Here is a 22,651-nt window from a genome sequence, read left to right on the forward strand (position 1 = left end):
AAATTCAGGTGTTATCCATTTCTAGTGACTATGCCCCTAGTGTTCAATGCAGGAACTGCACCCAGCATTTCCCAAATTTGAGTCCATTTCACTGGTTTCCTGGAGTTTAGATTTACAATCATTGTACAGAATAACAATAAGTTGTGCTAAAATTTGAGAAGTTTATGCTGGAACCTTCCATAATGAGGAATGATAACTCATGCACTTTGGGGGAATCTTCTTTAGGCTACCCTTAAATGATTAGGTCACATGGATGTAATAGAGGGGGACGGTTCCATTCTCTGGCCCCTCTTTACAGACCCCAGCTCAGCCGTGCATTACAGCAGTGAACAGTATTTATTTATTGTGCTGATTCAGGGGGTTCAGTCTGTGGTGCCCCTTTTAGTTAATGGATTTGACCAGAAAAATGCAATAAAAGTATATATAAATATTTCCAAAATTGGGTTTGGAACCCTTCACTTTGTGAGCAGCAAATGGCCCCCAGACCAGCAGCCCAGGTGCCACGCTAGGTACGGGGGTATACCAAGAGAACAGCGAAAGGGAAGGGTAACCCTGGGTCTAGGGAAGGGGGAGATAGAGACCCCTGACCAAAAAACAATTGTCCACTGGGGTCCTTCACCCTGGACAGGATCCGCACTTATGCGCTGAGTAGGATACCGGACCCTGAGCTGGGCCCTAGGTAAGGAGCAGATGGGATGAGCGCTTAGTCAACCCCACTAAGCTCTAAGGAAGACACAGGGAGCACACACAAGGGGAAGTGAACAAATAAATAATCTTCAGATGACTCAGGGAGAGGAACTACAATGACAAAGTGTCTCCAGATGAATGCAAGCCGCCTGCTTGCACTGAAGACCTGTAAAGGGCTTTTAAATCTATCACCAGCACAGAGTAAGGGTGGCTTTACATGCTGCGATATCCGGCCCGATATCGCTAGCATGCGACCCACCCCCATCGTTTGTGCGAAACGGGCATATCGCTGCCCGTTGCGCACAAAATCTGGCACCCCCGTGACACATACTTACCTGCATAGCGACGTCGCTGTTACTGGCGTACCGCCTCCTTTCTAAGGGGGCGGTCCGTTTGGCGTCTCAGCGACGTCACTAAGCGGCCGCCCAATGAAAGCGGAGGGGCGGAGATGAGCGGGACGTAACATCCCGCCCACCTCCTTCCTTACACATTGTGGCCGGAGGCAGGTAAGGAGATGTTCCTCACATGTAGCGATGTGCACTGCCGCAGGAACGAGGAACAACTTCGCCCCTGCGACAGCAGCGATAACTGGCAGCGGACCCCCATGTCTACGAGGAGCAATTTTGGACGTTTTTGCAACGATCCAAAATCGCTCCTAGGAGTCACACGCTACGACATCGCTACAGTGGCCGGATGTGCGTCACAAAATCCGTGACCCCAACGAGATCGCTGTAGCGAAATCGTAGCATGTAAAGCCTGCTTAAGTGGGAATGAGGGTATTTAAACACACAAAGGAAAGTGGTCAAGATTAACAATCAATAAGGTGAGGAAATCAGCAGGGTCCTAAAGAGAAAGGGATTAACCCCAAGCAGGGGAAAAGGGAGACTTAGAAAGCAGCTTGTGTAGCCAAACACTGCGACCTTCTACAGCTGGACACCACAGGACTGTCTGTCAAGCATGACACACCTGTGACACCGGCTTATGTTACACGATTTATCCTGCCAAAGTGGAAAGTAAAGTATCAGATCCGTACAGAACATGTACCGACTTATCAGCCTCCGGTCACGGGACCGTTTGGTTTCCATTTTGCTTCTCTTCTTAATTACAGCTAAGAACCGGAGAGAACCCAGAAACCGATCACAGATAACGTGACCTTGTGGATCTCTTGCTATGACTTTTAACTTTTAGCCCCAATAGATCTCAAGAAAGGTAAAATCTGACATCTAGGAAAGACGCAGCAGAGCCGCATCCCGGACGCCTCCTCCATTGTGTCTGCCCTTAGGCGTTTTTTTTAAGTTGAGACCATTGAAGTTGGAGGATCTGCAATAACCTGGATAGAAAAGTCAATGCTCTTGTTGTCAGCGCCCTCTAGAGGCCATGAGCAGCGCTGCAGAGATATGTATATTTCTATATCTACATACGGTATATATGTTTCTACACATTTCTGACCCCAGCTACAGAAGCTCCCGGGAAGGACCTGATCATCCAGGCACAGGCCAGGGGGCGCCACCATTGTTAGGAAGCTACGACCCCCAGCATGGAGGGCACATGGGGGCGACTTCTCCAGCCCCCAGATGTCAGAGGATAGATTGTGATGTTCATATTCACTGTAGATATCTGCACGGATGATATCCGGACACAACACACTCTGCACCCCAACAATAGTGACCCCAAATCCCCACATTCACCGTTTTGTACAGTTCAGGGAATATATCACATGTGCAGAGAAGGGATGAACGGTCCCAAAAATGACAACGTTTCCTCTTTTTATGAGACATATTGTCAAATACAGACGCATCTGAAAGCCACTGATTAAATCGGCTCTGCTACATCTGTTCACTCAGTGTTTTCCAATCAGGACACCTCTGTCTGCTCTGACACCCAGCACCCCTCTAACACAGCAATACTGCACCCCACATACTCAGCTCTGCTGCACCCCTCTAACACAGCTCAGCTCTGCTGCACCCCTCTAACACAGCTCAGCTCTGCTGCACCCCTCTAACACAGCAATACTGCACCTAACATACTCAGCTCTGCTGCACCCCCTAACACAGCTCTACTGCACCCCACACACTCAGCTCTGCTACACCCCCCAACACAGGTCTGCTGCACCCCACACACTCAGCTCTGCTGGACCTCACACACTTAGCTCTGCTGCACCTCACACACTCAGCTCTACTGCACCCCACACACTCAGCGCTGCTGCACCCCCCAACACAGGTCTGCTGCACCCCCCAACACAGCTCTGCCCTGCTGCACCCTACATACTCAGCTCATCTGCACCCCACACACTCAGCTCTGCTGCACCCCACACACTTGGCTTTGCTACACCCCACACACTCAGCCCTGCTGCACCCCCCAACACAGCTCTGCTGCACCCCCCCCCCAACCAAGGACTGCTGCACCCCACACACTCAGCTCTGCTGGACCTCACACACTCAGCTCTGCTGCACCTCACACACTCAGCTCTGCTGCACCCCCTAACACAGCTCTACTGCACCCCCCAACACAGGTCTGCTGCACCCCACACATTCAGCTCTGCTGGACCTCACACACTCAGCTCTGCTGCACCTCACACACTCAGCTCTACTGCACCCCCTAACACAGCTCTACTGCACCCCACACACTCAGCTCTGCTGCACCCCACACACTCAGCTCTGCTACACCCCCCAACACAGGTCTGCTGCACCCCACACACTCAGCTCTGCTGCACCCCCCAACACAGGTCTGCTGCACCCCACACACTCAGCTCTGCTGGACCTCACACACTTAGCTCTGCTGCACCTCACACACTCAGCTCTACTGCACCCCACACACTCAGCGCTGCTGCACCCCCCCAACACAGGTCTGCTGCACCCCCCCAACACAGCTCTGCCCTGCTGCACTCTACATACTCAGCTCATCTGCACCCCACACACTCAGCTCTGCTGCACCCCACACACTTGGCTTTGCTACACCCCACATACTCAGCCCTGCTGCACCCCCCAACACAGCTCTGCTGCACCCCCCCCCCAACACAGGTCTGCTGCACCCCACACACTCAGCTCTGCTGCACCCCCCAACACAGGTCTGCTGCACCCCACACACTCAGCTCTGCTGGACCTCACACACTTAGCTCTGCTGCACCTCACACACTCAGCTCTACTGCACCCCACACACTCAGCTCTGCTGCACTCCCTAACACAGCTCTACTGCACCCCCTAACACAGCTCTGCTGCACCCCACACACTCAGCTCTGCTACACCCCCCAACACAGGTCTGCTGCACCCCACACACTCAGCTCTGCTGCACCCCCCAACACAGGTCTGCTGCACCCCACACACTCAGCTCTGCTGGACCTCACACACTTAGCTCTGCTGCACCTCACACACTCAGCTCTACTGCACCCCACACACTCAGCGCTGCTGCACCCCCCCAACACAGGTCTGCTGCACCCCCCCAACACAGCTCTGCCCTGCTGCACTCTACATACTCAGCTCATCTGCACCCCACACACTCAGCTCTGCTGCACCCCACACACTTGACTTTGCTACACCCCACATACTCAGCCCTGCTGCACCCCCCAACACAGCTTTGCTGCACCCCCCCCCCCCCCAACACAGGTCTGCTGCACCCCACACATTCAGCTCTGCTGGACCTCACACACTCAGCTCTGCTGGACCTCACACACTTAGCTCTGCTGCACCTCACACACTCAGCTCTACTGCACCCCACACACTCAGCGCTGCTGCACCCCCCCAACACAGGTCTGCTGCACCCCCCCAACACAGCTCTGCCCTGCTGCACTCTACATACTCAGCTCATCTGCACCCCACACACTCAGCTCTGCTGCACCCCACACACTTGGCTTTGCTACACCCCACATACTCAGCCCTGCTGCACCCCCCAACACAGCTTTGCTGCACCCCCCCCCCAACACAGGTCTGCTGCACCCCACACACTCAGCTCTGCTGGACCTCACACACTCAGCTCTGCTGCACCTCACACACTCAGCTCTGCTGCACCCCCTAACACAGCTCTACTGCTCCTCACACACTCAGCTCTGCTGCACCCCTCACACTCATTCCTGCTGCACCCCACACACTCAGCTCTGCTACACCCCCCAACACAGGTCTGCTGCACCCCACACACTCAGCTCTGCTGGACCTCACACACTCAGCTCTGCTGCACCTCACACACTCAGCTCTGCTGCACCCCTCACACTCATTCCTGCTGCACCCCACACACTCAGCTCTGCTACACCCCCCAACACAGGTCTGCTGCACCCCACACACTCAGCTCTGCTGGACCTCACACACTCAGCTCTGCTGCACCCCTCACACTCATTCCTGCTGCACCCCACACACTCAGCTCTGCTACACCCCCCAACACAGGTCTGCTGCACCCCACACACTCAGCTCTGCTACACCCCCCAACACAGGTCTGCTGCACCCCACACACTCAGCTCTGCTGGACCTCACACACTCAGCTCTGCTGCACCTCACACACTCAGCTCTACTGCACCCCACACACTCAGCGCTGCTGCACCCCCCAACACAGGTCTGCTGCACCCCCCTAACACAGCTCTGCCCTGCTGCACCCTACATACTCAGCTCATCTGCACCCCACACACTCAGCTCTGCTACACCCCCCAACACAGGTCTGCTGCACCCCACACACTCAGCTCTGCTGGACCTCACACACTCAGCTCTGCTGCACCTCACACACTCAGCTCTACTGCACCCCACACACTCAGCGCTGCTGCACCCCCCAACACAGGTCTGCTGCACCCCCCTAACACAGCTCTGCCCTGCTGCACCCTACATACTCAGCTCATCTGCACCCCACACACTCAGCCCTGCTGCACCCCCCAATACAGCTCTGCTGCACCCCCCAACACAGGTCTGCTGCACCCCACACACTCAACTCTGCTGCACCCCACACACTCAGCTCTGCTGCTCCTCACACACTCAGCTCTGCTGCTCCTCACACACTCAGCACTGCTGCATCTGACTTTTCAGTGTCGTTTGGAATTGAGGTTTGTGACAAGTGAACCCAATCCTCATCATACAGAGCACACTGCAGAGGAACTGAACTAAATGAAGCATTCAGAGCTCAATATCTGGGCATGTTATATAGAGGGCAGCTGAGATAGCACTGCTACATGGGGGTACACAATGGAACATGGGGGTACATGGGGTACATGGTGCTACATGGAGGTACATGGTGCTACATAGGGGTACATGGTGCTACATGGGGATACATGGTACTACATAGGGGTACATGGTGCTACATGGGGGTACATGGTACTACATAGGGGTACATGGTACTACATGGGGTACATGGTGCTACATGGGGGTACATGGTGCTACATAGGGTTACATGGTGCTACATGGGGGTACATGGTACTACATAGGGGTACATGGTACTACATGGGGATACATGGGGTACATGGTGCTACATGGGGGTACATGGTGCTACATAGGGGTACATGGTGCTACATGGGGATACATGGGGTACATGGTGCTACATGGGGGTACATGGTGCTACATAGCGGTACATGGTGCTACATGGTGTACATGGTGCTACATAGGGGTACATGGTGCTACATGGGGTACATGCGAGTACATAGGGGTACATGATGCCACGTGGGTTACATGGTGCTACATGGGGGTACATGGTGCTACATGGTGCTACATAGGGTTACATGGGATACATGGTGCTACATGGGGGTACATGGGGATACCTGAATGAGCTGCTGTACTGTTTGTTTGTGACTCTCTCACCAAATCAGTGTTATTAACTATTTGTTACTTATAAAATGTGAATATTATAATCTCAAAGGATAATCTGAAGAAGGTGAGAAAGGGTAAGAAAGAGAAGAAAAGAAGAATGAGGAAGATCAGGGGAAGAAGTGGAGGAAGAAACAGGAAGGAAAAAAGGTGAAGAAGACAGAAGGAAGAAAATGAAAACTGGAAAAGAAAGAGCAACAAAAAAATAATATGAAGTATTTATGAAAGAGGGAGAAGAAAAAGAAGAGAAGGATGAAGGGATTAGGAGAATAGAGGAGGAAGGAAAAAATAAAGGAGGAGAAGAATACGGAAGAAAATTAGAGGGGTTGGTAAAGGGAGAACAAAAAAGGTGAAGTATATATGGAAGAATGAATAGAAAGGAGGAGGAAAGGAAAGAATAATAGACAATGAGAAGAAGGGGACGAAAAAGAAAAGAGGTGGAGAAGGATAAGAAAAAGAAGAGGAAGGAAAGGAAGTAAGAGAGGAATTAAAAAAGAAACAGACGAGAAAAAGGAAGAGTTTGAGAAGAAAAATAGGAAGAAGGAACAAATGGCGTGAAAAAGAGGGGAGAAAGGAGAGTAAGAAACAAAGCTAAATAAATGAAGAAGATAGAGGAGAAGAAGGAGGAAAACAAGAGATGCAGGAGGATAGAGGATGGGCAGATGGAGCAAATCTTGGGTCATGTATCACAGCAATTGGGTATTGCCATAAAGGATCTGTGTCTGGAAACTTCTCAGGGTCTCCCACTCGTGACATGTGTGAGTAGAGGTGCTCCTGCCCCTGGCACCAGGCGAGGAGATACATCTCATGTGAAGGTCTTACCCTTGCGCAGGATCTGGAACATTAGTCTTGGCTGGGAGGCTCCGAGGGCTGCAGATAAGGAGTCCTCTCGGCCAGGGAAGGCTGCAGACCTCTGGGGCATGAGCCTGATCCTCAGCCTGCCCTCCTTAGACTCCAGCCACCAGCTGAACAGCTCGGTCAGGTTAAACTCCAGCCTCCTCTTCAGAACAGAACTTGGAAGGTCTTCTCTTTCGCCCTCATTACTCAGGTTCTTCCCATCCTCCAAGGTCCTCGGTTCCCAGCCGACCCCACATCCATCCCTCACAAGATCTCCCCCTACTTCCACCAGGAGCTGCTTGGATCTGCGCAGACTTTTCAAGGTCCCGACTTTCAGCACCTTGGACAGCGGCGCCGCCTGAGGTCTGGCCGACATCTGCTCCTTCTTCAGGTGCTGAGGTCCAGCAGGACGATCGGCCAACGACTCCACCAGAGGTCCACAGTCTAGGGCCAGGCTGGAGGTCGCCTGGAAGTTGATGCTTACTGTCCCTGCAGGAAACAGACCTAGCAGATCCCTCAAGGAGTTCCTAAAAGCAGCAGGGATGACAAAGTCAACAGCCAGGTTTTTCCTCTTCATCCGAGTGAATCCGGGCTCCCTCGGACCACGATATGCCCGACCATAAGCCCTGGAGGTTGAGCTTTTCTCCTGAGATGAACAGCATCCTAAAACACACAACGCAAGAGCCAAGATTGACAGGTGACACTCCTGAGGTCTCATACTGATCTGCAAGCAATGGAGTCTTCACTGTGAGCTGCTGCCAAGTTGTCCACCTCCTGGTATCTTCTCCCTTCTATGGTGATGACTGGAGATTACATGAGCCTTCATAGAGATCCTGGATGTTGTGTTCCTGGATCGTCACATCCTAAAATACAGCTGTGTGCCCATGTTCCTGAGCCTGAAGGCATCTGAGGGCATCTAGGAGACCTGTGTGTCCTCTCTGCAGGGCAGGGATGCGCTCAGCAGGCTGGCATGATGTCTGGCTTGTAGTAGTAGTACACTAACACTGCTCTTTTCGGAAAGTGCTGAGCAGATTCAGGATTCCTGGGTCTTCCCCAATGTAATTTTCTTCCTTGCTGCAGCCAGTGACAGCCTCTCACTGCCACCCTCTGGATGAGCTGCACAACTCCTCTACATCCAGAAGACTCTGCCTCCTCCAACCACCAGCATGGAGGCATCAGATGGCACAGGTGATGTCAAGCTGGGCAGCTCCAAGAGCATGTCCAATCAGGGGGAGCATGCCCAATCAGGGGGAGCATGCCCAATCAGGGGGAGCATGCCCAATCAGGGGGAGCATGCCCAATCACGGGGAGCATGCCCAATCAGGGGGAGCATGCCCAATCAGGGGGAGCGTGCCCAATCAGGGGGAGCATGCCCAAACAGGGGGAGCATGCCCAAACAGGGGGAGCATGCAGATCTGGAGGAGATCATGGATCTGCCTCCACTCAGTCTTATCTTGTGAGCAGGGACAGCATTTGTCTTCTTGGATCCTCAGGGACATCAATGCAGAAAACTCTATCTAGATAAATACTTCATGCCTGTGAGGAGGGGGCTGCCACTTATTGCTGAGGGGCTGCACTGATCATATGGAATAAGCGGTGGCTGTGAGGAGGGGGCTGCCACATATTGCTGAGGGGCTGCACTGGTCATATGGAATCAGCGGTGGCTGTGAGGAGGGGGCTGCCACGTATTGCTGAGGGGCTGCACTGATCATATGGAATCAGCGATGCCTGTGAGGAGGGGGCTGCCACTTATCGCTGAGGGGCTGCACTGATCATATGGAATAAGTGGTGCCTGTGAGGAGGGGGCTGCCACTTATTGCTGAGGGGCTGCACTGATCATATGGAATCAGCGGTGCCTGTGAGGAGGGGGCTGCCACTTATTGCTGAGGGGCTGCACTGATCATATGGAATCAGCGGTGCCTGTGAGGAGGGGGCTGCCACTTATTGCTGAGGGGCTGCACTAATCATATGGAATCAGCGGTGGCTGTGAGGTGGGGGCTGCCACTTATTGCTGAGGGGCTGCACTGATCATACGGAATAAGCGGTGCCTATGAGGAGGGGGCTGCCACTTATTGCTGAGGGGCTGCACTGATCATATGGAATAAGCGGTGCCTGTGAGGAGGGGGCTGCCACTTATTGTTGAGGGGCTGCACTGATCATATGGAATAAGCGGTGCCTGTGAGGAGGGGGCTGCCACTTATTGCTGAGGGGCTGCACTGATCATATGGAATAAGCGGTGGCTGTGAGGAGGGGGCTGCCACATATTGCTGAGGGGCTGCACTGGTCATATGGAATCAGCGGTGGCTGTGAGGAGGGGGCTGCCACGTATTGCTGAGGGGCTGCACTGATCATATGGAATCAGCGATGCCTGTGAGGAGGGGGCTGCCACTTATTGCTGAGGGGCTGCACTGATCATATGGAATAAGCGGTGCCTGTGAGGAGGGGGCTGCCACTTATTACTGAGGGGCTGCACTGATCATATGGAATAAGCGGTGCCTGTGAGGAGGGGGCTGCCACTTATCGCTGAGGGGCTGCACTGATCATATGGAATAAGTGGTGCCTGTGAGGAGGGGGCTGCCACTTATTGCTGAGGGGCTGCACTGATCATATGGAATCAGCGGTGCCTGTGAGGAGGGGGCTGCCACTTATTGCTGAGGGGCTGCACTAATCATATGGAATCAGCGGTGGCTGTGAGGTGGGGGCTGCCACTTATTGCTGAGGGGCTGCACTGATCATACGGAATAAGCGGTGCCTATGAGGAGGGGGCTGCCACTTATTGCTGAGGGGCTGCACTGATCATATGGAATAAGCGGTGCCTGTGAGGAGGGGGCTGCCACTTATTGTTGAGGGGCTGCACTGATCATATGGAATAAGCGGTGCCTGTGAGGAGGGGGCTGCCACGTATTGCTGAGGGGCTGCACTGGTCATATGGAATCAGCGGTGGCTGTGAGGAGGGGGCTGCCACATATTGCTGAGGGGCTGCACTGATCATATGGAATAAGCGGTGGCTGTGAGGAGGGGGCTGCCACGTATTGCTGAGGGGCTGCACTGATCATATGGAATAAGCGGTGCCTGTGAGGAGGGGGCTGCCACGTATTGCTGAGGGGCTGCACTGATCATATGGAATCAGCGGTGCCTGTGAGGAGGGGGCTGCCACGTATTGCTGAGGGGCTGCACTGATCATATGGAATAAGCGGTGCCTGTGAGGAGGGGGCTGCCACTTATCGCTGAGGGGCTGCACTGATCATATGGAATAAGTGGTGCCTGTGAGGAGGGGGCTGCCACGTATTGCTGAGGGGCTGCACTGATCATATGGAATAAGCGGTGCCTGTGAGGAGGGGGCTGCCACGTATTGCTGAGGGGCTGCACTGATCATATGGAATCAGCGGTGCCTGTGAGGAGGGGGCTGCCACTTATCGCTGAGGGGCTGCACTGATCATATGGAATAAGTGGTGCCTGTGAGGAGGGGGCTGCCACGTATTGCTGAGGGGCTGCACTGATCATATGGAATAAGCGGTGCCTGTGAGGAGGGGGCTGCCACTTATCGCTGAGGGGCTGCACTGATCATATGGAATAAGTGGTGCCTGTGAGGAGGGGGCTGCCACGTATTGCTGAGGGGCTGCACTGATCATATGGAATAAGCGGTGCCTGTGAGGAGGGGGCTGCCACTTATTGCTGAGGGGCTGCACTGATCATATGGAATAAGCGGTGCCTGTGAGGAGGGGGCTGCCACTTATTGCTGAGGGGCTGCACTGATCATATGGAATAAGCGGTGGCTGTGAGGAGGGGGCTGCCACGTATTGCTGAGGGGCTGCACTGATCATATGGAATAAGCGGTGCCTGTGAGGAGGGGGCTGCCACTTATCGCTGAGGGGCTGCACTGATCATATGGAATAAGTGGTGCCTGTGAGGAGGGGGCTGCCACGTATTGCTGAGGGGCTGCACTGATCATATGGAATAAGCGGTGCCTGTGAGGAGGGGGCTGCCACTTATTGCTGAGGGGCTGCACTGATCATATGGAATAAGCGGTGCCTGTGAGGAGGGGGCTGCCACTTATTGCTGAGGGGCTGCACTGATCATATGGAATAAGCGGTGGCTGTGAGGAGGGGGCTGCCACGTATTGCTGAGGGGCTGCACTGATCATATGGAATAAGTGGTGCCTGTGAGGAGGGGGCTGCCACGTATTGCTGAGGGGCTGCACTGATCATATGGAATAAGCGGTGCCTGTGAGGAGGGGGCTGCCACGTATTGCTGAGGGGCTGCACTGATCATATGGAATAAGCGGTGCCTGTGAGGAGGGGGCTGCCACATATTGCTGAGGGGCTGCACTGGTCATATGGAATCAGCGGTGGCTGTGAGGAGGGGGCTGCCACGTATTGCTGAGGGGCTGCACTGATCATATGGAATAAGCGGTGCCTGTGAGGAGGGGGCTGCCACGTATTGCTGAGGGGCTGCACTGATCATATGGAATCAGCGGTGCCTGTGAGGAGGGGGCTGCCACGTATTGCTGAGGGGCTGCACTGATCATATGGAATAAGCGGTGCCTGTGAGGAGGGGGCTGCCACGTATTGCTGAGGGGCTGCACTGATCATATGGAATCAGCGGTGCCTGTGAGGAGGGGGCTGCCACTTATTGCTGAGGGGCTGCACTAATCATATGGAATAAGCGGTGCCTGTGAGGTGGGGGCTGCCACTTATTGCTGAGGGGCTGCACTGATCATACGGAATAAGCGGTGCCTATGAGGAGGGGGCTGCCACTTATTGCTGAGGGGCTGCACTGATCATATGGAATAAGCGGTGCCTGTGAGGAGGGGGCTGCCACTTATTGTTGAGGGGCTGCACTGATCATATGGAATAAGCGGTGCCTGTGAGGAGGGGGCTGCCACATATTGCTGAGGGGCTGCACTGGTCATATGGAATCAGCGGTGGCTGTGAGGAGGGGGCTGCCACGTATTGCTGAGGGGCTGCACTGATCATATGGAATCAGCGGTGCCTGTGAGGAGGGGGCTGCCACTTATTGCTGAGGGGCTGCACTGGTCATATGGAATAAGCGGTGCCTGTGAGGAGGGGGCTGCCACTTATTACTGAGGGGCTGCACTGATCATATGGAATAAGCGGTGCCTGTGAGGAGGGGGCTGCCACTTATTGCTGAGGGGCTGCACTGATCATATGGAATAAGCGGTGCCTGTGAGGAGGGGGCTGCCACTTATTGCTGAGGGGCTGCACTGATCATATGGAATCAGCGGTGGCTGTGAGGTGGGGGCTGCCACTTATTGTTGAGGGGCTGCACTGATTATATGGAATAAGCGGTGCCTGTGAGGAGGGGGCTGCCACGTATTGCTGAGGGGCTGCACTGATCATATGGAATAAGCGGTGCCTGTGAGGTGGGGGCTGCCACTTATTGCTGAGGGGCTGCACTGATCATATGGAATAAGCGGTGCCTGTGAGGAGGGGGCTGCACTGATCATATGGAATAAGCGGTGCCTGTGAGGAGGGGGCTGCCACTTATTGCTGAGGGGCTGCACTGATCATATGGAATAAGCGGTGCCTGTGAGGAGGGGGCTGCCACTTATTACTGAGGGGCTGCACTGATCATATGGAATCAGCGGTGCCTGTGAGGAGGGGGCTGCCACTTATTACTGAGGGGCTGCACTGATCATATGGAATCAGCGGTGCCTGTGAGGAGGGGGCTGCCACGTATTGCTGAGGGGCTGCACTGATCATATGGAATAAGCGGTGCCTGTGAGGAGGGGGCTGCCACTTATTACTGAGGGGCTGCACTGATCATATGGAATAAGCGGTGCCTGTGAGGAGGGGGCTGCCACGTATTGCTGAGGGGCTGCACTGATCATATGGAATAAGCGGTGCCTGTGAGGAGGGGGCTGCCACTTATTGCTGAGGGGCTGCACTGATCATATGGAATAAGCGGTGCCTGTGAGGAGGGAGCTGCCATGTATTGCTGAGGGGCTGCACTGATCATATGGAATAAGCGGTGCCTGTGAGGAGGGGGCTGCCACTTATTGCTGAGGGGCTGCACTGATCATATGTAATAAGCGGTGCCTGTGAGGAGGGGGCTGCCACGTATTGCTGAGGGGCTGCACTGATCATATGTAATAAGCGGTGCCTGTGAGGAGGGGGCTGCCACTTATTACTGAGGGGCTGCACTGATCATATGGAATAAGCGGTGCCTGTGAGGAGGGGGCTGCCACTTATTGCTGAGGGGCTGCACTGATCATATGTAATAAGCGGTGCCTGTGAGGAGGGGGCTGCCACGTATTGCTGAGGGGCTGCACTGATCATATGGAATAAGCGGTGCCTGTGAGGAGGGGGCTGCCACTTATTGCTGAGGGGCTGCACTGATCATATGGAATAAGCGGTGCCTGTGAGGAGGGAGCTGCCACTTATTGCTGAGGGGCTGCACTGATCATATGGAATAAGCGGTGCCTGTGAGGAGGGGGCTGCCATGTATTGCTGAGGGGCTGCACTGATCATATGGAATCAGCGGTGGCTGTGAGGAGGGGGCTGCCACTTATTGCTGAGGGGCTGCACTGATCATATGGAATAAGCGGTGGCTGTGAGGAGGGGGCTGCACTGATCATATGGAATAAGCGGTGCCTGTGAGGAGGGGGCTGCCACTTATTGCTGAGGGGCTGCACTGATCATATGGAATAAGCGGTGCCTGTGAGGAGGGGGCTGCCATGTATTGCTGAGGGGCTGCACTGATCATATGGAATAAGCGGTGGCTGTGAGGAGGGGGCTGCCACTTATTGCTGAGGGGTTGCACTGATTATATGGAATAAGCGGTGCCTGTGAGGAGGGGGTTGCCACTTATTGTTGAGGGGCTGCACTGATCATATGGAATCAGCGGTGCCTGTGAGGAGGGGGCTGCCACTTATTGCTGAGGGGTTGCACTGATTATATGGAATAAGCGGTGCCTAGATTTGTATCAAGAGACTGCAGAAAATTTGTAACAAATTGTGAATGATCCAGTGACTGGTAAATCTTAAAGGGGCTCCTTGATACAATAGTGATAATAATAGGATCATGTACTAGAGCCAGTGATGGGGCTGCTGGATGTGTACGATGAGGAGCACAGGTAACATATGGACTTTGAGGGGCTGCAAAATTTTGCAACTTTTAGGCAAGTTGCATTACCTTCTAGTGCAAGAATAATCAAAACTAGTGGCACTGAACCAATGTCTGCAGGTCACACCCCACCTGTGAGGCCTGTGAGCTGGGGGGTAATTGCCCAGTGCCAATCGGACCACCTTCCCTGCCTGATGGTGCCCACTTCTCCTGAATTATGGCATATCTGTGTGGCAGAAGTTGGGGAGGGTTCACACTAATAATCTTTATTTTTAATAATCTTTCTTTTTATATTCCACAATACTTTACATATATCAGGAACTAGGGTCGGACTGGGGTGTCGGGGGTCCACAGGGGGAATTGACTCCAGGGGCCCCTCTACAGGTATATGCAAATGCCTGTTAGCCGGTATCCCTGTTATAGTGGAGCATCTCCTGTGCACCATAACTGGGATGTACATTTCTGGTAGTTTGCATTTTAGGGGTTCTTTGGTGAAACCCTCAGGTTAGGTAGGTGATAAGTTATTGATCATTGGAATTCGACCAGTGCAAACCGCACCGATCGGCAGAATGTGGCCCTTTTATCCCCATTATAAAATGCAGCGGCGGCAGGTCAGAGGTGTGACCCCAGCCCCATTCATCCTCTTTGGGGCGGCCGGATAAAAACAAGTGCATTTCCTCTGATTTTACCACTCATACTGAGGTTAAATCCTGACCAAATACTCAACATAGGCACATGGCCTTAGAAGACGTGATTATTTGTTTTCAGCGGAGAACCTCTGGAAGTGCATATTTGCTACTGTGTAATAATCACAGGACAAGGAGGGGTTCAACATTCTAGTATTTAATCTCTACTGGAAATAATCTTTCCCTTATTGATAGAGAGAAAAAGTGACCTCCATACACAACACATCCACTATACCAAGACCAATAATACCACATACAGGGAGAAATACCGCCACATCATGACCAGACAACATAGGGACCACATACAACCACATAAAAGAGAGTAATACTGCCACAGCATGGTCAGACCACATAGGGACCAAATATTACCATATAAAAGGGAGAATTACCGCAACACTATGACCAGACCACATACTACCACCACATAATGACCAAATAATACTACAATAATGATCAAGAATAAAAACCACAATACTAATAACACTAATATTACCATCAGTGCCATTATACACAGGAGCTCTCTGTATAGTGTCAGTGTTCAGGTAATGCAGTCATCACTGGTGACATTATATAAAGGAGCTCTGTATGTAGCATATAGGTAATACAGTAATCACCCATGATGACATACACAGGAGCTCTGTTTATCTATATATATAATTGCCTTATTCTGTCTGTCTGTCTGTCATGCTCCAAAATTGTGTCACCGTGACATGTCCTTACGGTGACACAAAGCTGATTGGCCGCTGGGCTCGCCATGGCCCCGCCCCCCCACACGGATTGGCCTCTCGCCCCGGCTCTCTGCAGGCCCCGCCCCCCTCACGCAATGCACGCTCGCTCTGGCCCAACTGACACGGAGCTCCGATTCCCAGGTGAGTACACACACATCAGATCACACTCACTCTCACACACACCTCACACATCACAACATGCTGGGATATCGCTTGCTTCTACACCGGCTCCGTCAGGATCCCGGCAGCGCCAGACATAACCTTGCGATGCTGGGATCTTGACGGAGGCCGTGAAAGCTGGTAACCATTATACACATCGGGTAACTAAGGTCCCTTAGTTACCCGATGTGTATCATAGTTACCAGTGTACACCGGCTCACACTCACTCTCACACACATCACATCGCATCCACACATCAAGGTCCTGTAGCTGCGGAACATACATAACATAACAGCACACACACACACAAATCAGATCACACTCACACACCTCACACACACCTCACACACACCTCACACACACCTCACACACACATCACATCGCATCCACACATCAAGGTCCTGCAGCTGCGGAAAATACAGACACACATAACAGCACACACATAACAGCACACACATAACAGCACACACATACACACACACAAATCAGATCACACTCACACACACACACACATCACATCGCATCCACATACTCACAGCATCCTGGGATATCGCTTGCTTCTCGGCCTCGATACTGTGCTGTTGTGATCTTCCAGGACCTGCCGGAGGATCACATGGCCAGAAGCATGTGATATCTACGGATGTTGTGAGTATCAGCGCGTATGTGCAATATCGTCAGTGTCTGTGTGTCTTTGTGTGTGAGTGGATGCGATCGGGTGTGTGTGAGTGTATGCGATCGGGTGTGTGTGAGTGGATGCGATCGGGTGTGTGTGAGTGGATGCGATCGGGTGTGTGTGAGTGGATGCGATCGGGTGTGTGTGAGTGGATGCGATCGGGTGTGTGAGTGTCGGCAGAGGAGCACGGCGTGCTGGAGGAGGCTGGGAGCAGAGAGGCTGATCATGGGGAAGGCTGGGAGGAGAGAGGCTGATGCTGGGGGAGGCTGGGAGGGGGAGGGGGAGGCTGGGACGAGGGAGGCTGATGCTGGTGGAGGCTGATGCTTGGGGAGGCTGATGCTGGGGGAGGCTGGAAGGAGAGAGGCTAATGCTGGTGGAGGCTGATGCTTGGGGAGGCTGATGCTGGGGGAGACTGGGAGGGGAAGGCTGATGCTGAGGGAGGCTGGGAGGAAGGAGGCTGGGAGGAGAGAGGCTGATCCTGGGGAAGGCTGGGAACGGGAGGCTGATGCTGAGGGAGGCTGGAAGGAGAGAGGCTGATGCTGGGGGAGGCTGGAAGGAGAGAGGCTGATGCTGGTGGAGGCTGATGCTTGGGGAGGCTGATGCTGGGGGAGACTGGGAGCGGAAGGCTGATGCTGAGGGAGGCTGGGAGGATGAGGCTGGGAAGAAGGAGGCTGGAAGGAGAGAGGCTAATGCTGGTGGAGGCTGATGCTTGGGGAGGCTGATGCTGGGGGGAGACTTGGAGGGGAAGGCTGATGCTGAGGGAGGCTGGGAGGAAGGAGGCTGGGAGGAGAGAGGCTGATCCTGGGGAAGGCTGGGAACGGGAGGCTGATGCTGAGGGAGGCTGGAAGGAGAGAGGCTGATGCTGGGGGAGGCTGGAAGGAGAGAGGCTGATGCTGGTGGAGGCTGATGCTTGGGGAGGCTGATGCTGGGGGAGACTGGGAGCGGAAGGCTGATGCTGAGGGAGGCTGGGAGGATGAGGCTGGGAAGAAGGAGACTGGGAGGAGAGAGGCTGATCCTGAGGAAGGCTGGGAAGAGGAGGCTGATGCTGAGGGAGGCTGGAAGGAGAGAGGCTGATGCTGGGAGAGGCTGGAAGGAGAGAGGCTGAGGCTGGGAGGAGAGAGGCTGATGCCGGGGAAGGCTGATGCTGAGGGAGGCTGGGAGGGGAAAGCTGATGCTGGGGAAGGCTGGGAGGATGGAGGCTGGGAGGAGAGACGCTGATCCTGGGGAAGGCTGGGAGAGGGAGGCTGATGCTGGAGGAGGCTAGAAGGAGAGAGGCTGATGCTGGCGGAGGCTGATGCTGGGGGAGGCTGGAAGGAGAGAGGCTGATGCTGGTGGAGGCTGATGCTTAGGGAGGCTGGGAGAGGGAAGCTGATGCTGAGGGAGGCTGGGAGGAGGGAGGCTGGGAGAGGTAGGCTGAGAGAAGAGAGGCTGATGCACACACACACACACACACACACACACACGCGCGCGCACTGCACAGCACACCACACACACACACACACACACACACACACTGGGAACCACAAACAACTGCCCTACACAGACACACACACACACAGACAACGCTGCACACACACAACACCCAACACACAAACACCGCGGCACACACAAATATACGCACATACCGCACAACACACACATTGCACAAAACATACCTCCCCCCAAAACACACCACACACACACAAACCGCGCAACACACACACAACGCTACAGACACACAGCGCTCCACAAACAACGCAACACACGCAACACACATACAACACCGCTCTCACCCCCCGTCACACCCAGACAACACCCAGAACATGTACAGCGCCTACACAAACACTTGGTAACTACAGACAACAACATCTATATATATATATATATAACAAAAATCATACATGAACTACACAATACGTAAATTCTAGAATACCCGATGCGTAGAATCGGGCCACCTTCTAGTAGTTTATAAGTGTATAGTGTACCGGTAATACAGTGATCACCAGTGACATTATACACAGGAGCTCTGTATATAGTGTATAGTGGGTGTACATGTATGTCCCCACTTGCCACCATAAGCCAATAACGTATGTTCCTCATTCTGGCCCCATATAATAATTATGTCCCACATCCTGTTCCCCTTTATTTAATAATGTCTCCCATCCTGTCCCCCTTTATTTAATAATGTCTCCCATCCAGGCCCCCTTTATTTAATAATGTCTCCCATCCTGTCCCCCTTTATTTAATAATGTCTCCCATCCTGTTCCCCTTTATTTAATAATGTCTCCCATCCTGTCCCCCTTTATTTAATAATGTCTCCCATCCAGGCCCCCTTTATTTAATAATGTCTCCCATCCCGACCCCTTTATTTAATAATGTCTCCAATTCTGGCCTCTTTATTTAATAATGTCCCCCATCCCGACCCCTTTATTTAATGTCTCCCATCCTGGCCCCGTTTATTCAATAATGTCCCCCATCCTGGCCCCTTTTATTTAATAATGTCCCCCAACCTGTCCCCCTTTATGTAATAATGTCTTCCATCCTGGCCCCCTTGAATTAATAATGTCCCCCAACCTGTCCCCCTTTATGTAATAATGTCTCCTATCCTGGCCTCCTTTATTTAATAATATCATCCATCCCGACCCCCTTTATTTAATAATGTCCCCCATCCTGGTCCCTTTTATTTAACAATGTCTCCCATCCTGACCCCTTTATTTAATAATGTCTCCTATCCCGGCCCCATTAATTTAAAAATTTCTCCCATCCTGGCCCCTTTATTTAATACTGTCCCCATCCCGGCCCCCTTTATTTAATAATGTCTCCCATCCTGTCCCCAATGTTTCCCCGAATGATTGATATTTTGGTCTGCAGGGGGGGAGACAGAAGCCGGCGGTGATTGGATGTTGGGCTCCTGTGACGTCATAATGTAACGAGCCTTGAACCGCGATTACTGACAGTGCTGGAACCGCGTCAGCACCAAAGGTGAATATACGGTACCTGGGGGAAACAAGTGGAATCAGGAGGGGTTGTTAATTGCATCCTGCACAAAATATCCCCCACGCACTGCTATTCTCCAAAAATCTCCACAAATTGCCCCTTTCCATAATGTCCCCCCCAAAACTTGCCCTTTCTATAATATCTGACCATACTAGATCTCTGCATAAGTCCCTCCGCTCCTCATTATCCTATGCCACCTTTCACAATCCCCTTCCTAATTGCCTCAAAGTCCATCATTGCCCCATAATGTCCCTATTTGCTTCATAATGACCCTCACTGCAGCAAAATGTCCACCATTACCGCATAAAGTCCCAATTGCCCCATAATGTCCCAATCAATTTGCTCCATAAAGTCCCCCACTGCCCCATAATGTCCCTTGAAAAGTAATACTCCTCCCCCACCACGGCCTCCTCGTCTAAAATGATTCTACATGTCATCCTTGGCTCCCAATGGAGCAGATGGTAGTGCCCGCTCATCACTAGTTACGAGTATTGAGCACCCGAGCATGGTAGTGCCCGCTCATCACTAGTTACGAGTATTGAGCACCCGAGCATGGTAGTGCCCGCTCATCACTAGTTACGAGTATTGAGCACCCGAGCATGGTAGTGCCCGCTCATCACTAGTTACGAGTATTGAGCACCCGAGCATGGTAGTGCCCGCTCATCACTAGTTACGAGTATTGAGCACCCGAGCATGGTAGTGCCCGCTCATCACTAGTTACGAGTATTGAGCACCCGAGCATGGTAGTGCCCGCTCATCACTAGTTACGAGTATTGAGCACCCGAGCATGGTAGTGCCCGCTCATCACTAGTTACGAGTACTGAGCACCCGAGCATGGTAGTGCCCACTCATCACTAGTTACGAGTACTGAGCACCCGAGCATGGTAGTGCCCGCTCATCACTAGTTACGAGTACTGAGCACCCGAGCATGGTAGTGCCCGCTCATCACTAGTTATGAGTACTGAGCACCTGAGCATGGTAGTGCCCGCTCATCACTAGTTACGAGTACCGAGCACCCGAGCATGGTAGTGCCCGCTCATCACTAGTTACCAGTACTGAGCACCCGAGCATGGTAGTGCCCGCTCATCACTAGTTACGAGTACCGAGCACCCGAGCATGGTAGTGCCCGCTCATCACTAGTTACCAGTACTGAGCACCTGAGCATGGTAGTGCCCGCTCATCACTAGTTACGAGTACTGAGCACCCGAGCATGGTAGTGCCCGCTCATCACTAGTTACCAGTAGAGAGCACCCGAGCATAGTAGTGCCCGCTCATCACTAGTTACCAGTAGAGAGCACCCGAGCATGGTAGTGCCCACTCATCACTAGTTACCAGTAGAGAGCACCCGAGCATAGTAGTGCCCGCTCATCACTAGTTACCAGTAGAGAGCACCCGAGCATGGTAGTGCCCGCTCATCACTAGTTACCAGTAGAGAGCACCCGAGCATAGTAGTGCCCGCTCATCACTAGTTACCAGTAGAGAGCACCCGAGCATGGTAGTGCCCGCTCATCACTAGTTACCAGTAGAGAGCACCCGAGCATGGTAGTGCCCGCTCATCACTAGTTACCAGTAGAGAGCACCCGAGCATGGTAGTGCCCGCTCATCACTAGTTACCAGTAGTGAGCACCCGAGCATAGTAGTGCCCGCTCATCACTAGTTACCAGAAGAGAGCACCCGAGCATGGTAGTGACCGCTCATCACTAGTTACCAGTAGAGAGCACCCGAGCACGGTAGTGCCCGCTCATCACTAGTTACCAGTACTGAGCACCCGAGCATGGTAGTGCCCGCTCATCACTAGTTATGAGTACTGAGCACCCGAGCATGGCAGTGCCCGCTCATCACTAGTTACCAGTACTGAGCACCTGAGCATGGTAGTGCCCGCTCATCACTAGTTACCAGTAGAGAGCACCCGAGCATGGTAGTGACCGCTCATCACTAGTTACCAGTACTGATCACCTCAGCATGGTAGTGCCCGCTCATCACTAGTTACCAGTAGAGAGCACCCGAGCATGGTAGTGCCCGCTCATCACTAGTTATGAGTACAGAGCACCCGAGCATGGTAGTGCCCGCTCATCACTAGTTATGAGTACAGAGCACCCGAGCATGGTAGTGCCCGCTCATCACTAGTTATGAGTACAGAGCACTCGAGCATGGTAGTGCTCATCAAAAAAAAAATCTACATATTTTTTAATACATTGCTGTGAATGTCTCATCATTTTTCATACCTCTGCTTGCGGTCACTGAATAGCAGAATACTGTTTACGTTCTGAGGCTGAAACCCAACGCAACGTGTGAACATAGCTTTACAGCTGGGGATTCGCTTCTTTGTACCCAGTCTCCATGTTTCTTTCTTGTTAGTTTGTTACTGATGGTTCTCAGTATTAGATTCGGGGGGGACAACTACAAATTTTACTCTTGGAAGAAAAAAAAAAGCAGCATTTTCTTAAAATTAATGTCAGCGGCGTCTGATTTCCTATTAATCATAAGGCCATTTTCCCCTTGACAGTAAAGACTCCTGCATTAATGAATGTGCGTATTTACTGAGCAGTCCTCCGGTCAGCGCTGGGGTCCTCCACACGGGCAGATCCGTCAGGGCTCGGTCTCCGGCCCCCAATAGCCGGGAGCTTTTCTATGGAGCCCGGGTGACTCTGTGACCAGATGAAGACTCCGTAAATCCTTCTATGATTTCTTCTTCCAAGAAGACGTCAAGAGAAGAGCGAAGCGGCCGACAACGGGGAAATATCAGGAATCTTGGAAATCAAAAAGATGACGACCTGAATAATCGCAGAAAATCAGTGCTAATAAATGAATATTCATAGGAACGTGATCCCCCATCCACAACACAGCGACGTGATCCGGCCCCGCACACACGGAGCACCTGCTCATTAACATAGGTAATTAGGAATAATTATCACCAGAGCATCCACCCCGAAATATTCCAAAGATGAGAGTCCTGGAAGGGACAGGTGCGGAGCCGCTCACCTGCCCATTATATATCCTTACATTATTAACTACTCAGGGGGATTTCTTACACCCCAACTGCTCTGAA

The 22,651-nt window shown here is 52.8% G+C and overlaps 2 protein-coding genes across 3 annotated transcripts in view; one reads left to right on the plus strand and one right to left on the minus strand.

Annotated features, from left to right (window-relative positions):
• The window catches only part of ALK (ALK receptor tyrosine kinase), a 946,570-nt gene extending 938,107 nt beyond the window's left edge, over positions 1 to 8,463 (minus strand). For both annotated transcript variants that reach the window (XM_075339043.1, XM_075339042.1), the window contains exon 1: positions 7,281 to 8,463. In XM_075339043.1, the coding sequence (XP_075195158.1) occupies positions 7,281 to 8,013 (733 nt within the window). In that variant the 5' untranslated portion in view covers positions 8,014 to 8,463. The remainder of the gene's footprint in view (positions 1 to 7,280) is intronic.
• LOC142295922 (hemoglobin heart muscle subunit alpha-type-like) overlaps positions 7,267 to 22,651 on the plus strand; it is a 72,901-nt gene continuing 57,516 nt past the window's right edge. Inside the window, exon 1 of the mRNA XM_075339045.1 lies at positions 7,267 to 8,483. Within this exon, the coding sequence (XP_075195160.1) occupies positions 8,407 to 8,483 (77 nt within the window). The 5' untranslated portion in view covers positions 7,267 to 8,406. The remainder of the gene's footprint in view (positions 8,484 to 22,651) is intronic.

The sequence above is a fragment of the Anomaloglossus baeobatrachus genome, chromosome 3, assembly GCF_048569485.1.
Source record: "Anomaloglossus baeobatrachus isolate aAnoBae1 chromosome 3, aAnoBae1.hap1, whole genome shotgun sequence".
Classification (NCBI taxonomy): domain Eukaryota; kingdom Metazoa; phylum Chordata; class Amphibia; order Anura; family Aromobatidae; genus Anomaloglossus; species Anomaloglossus baeobatrachus.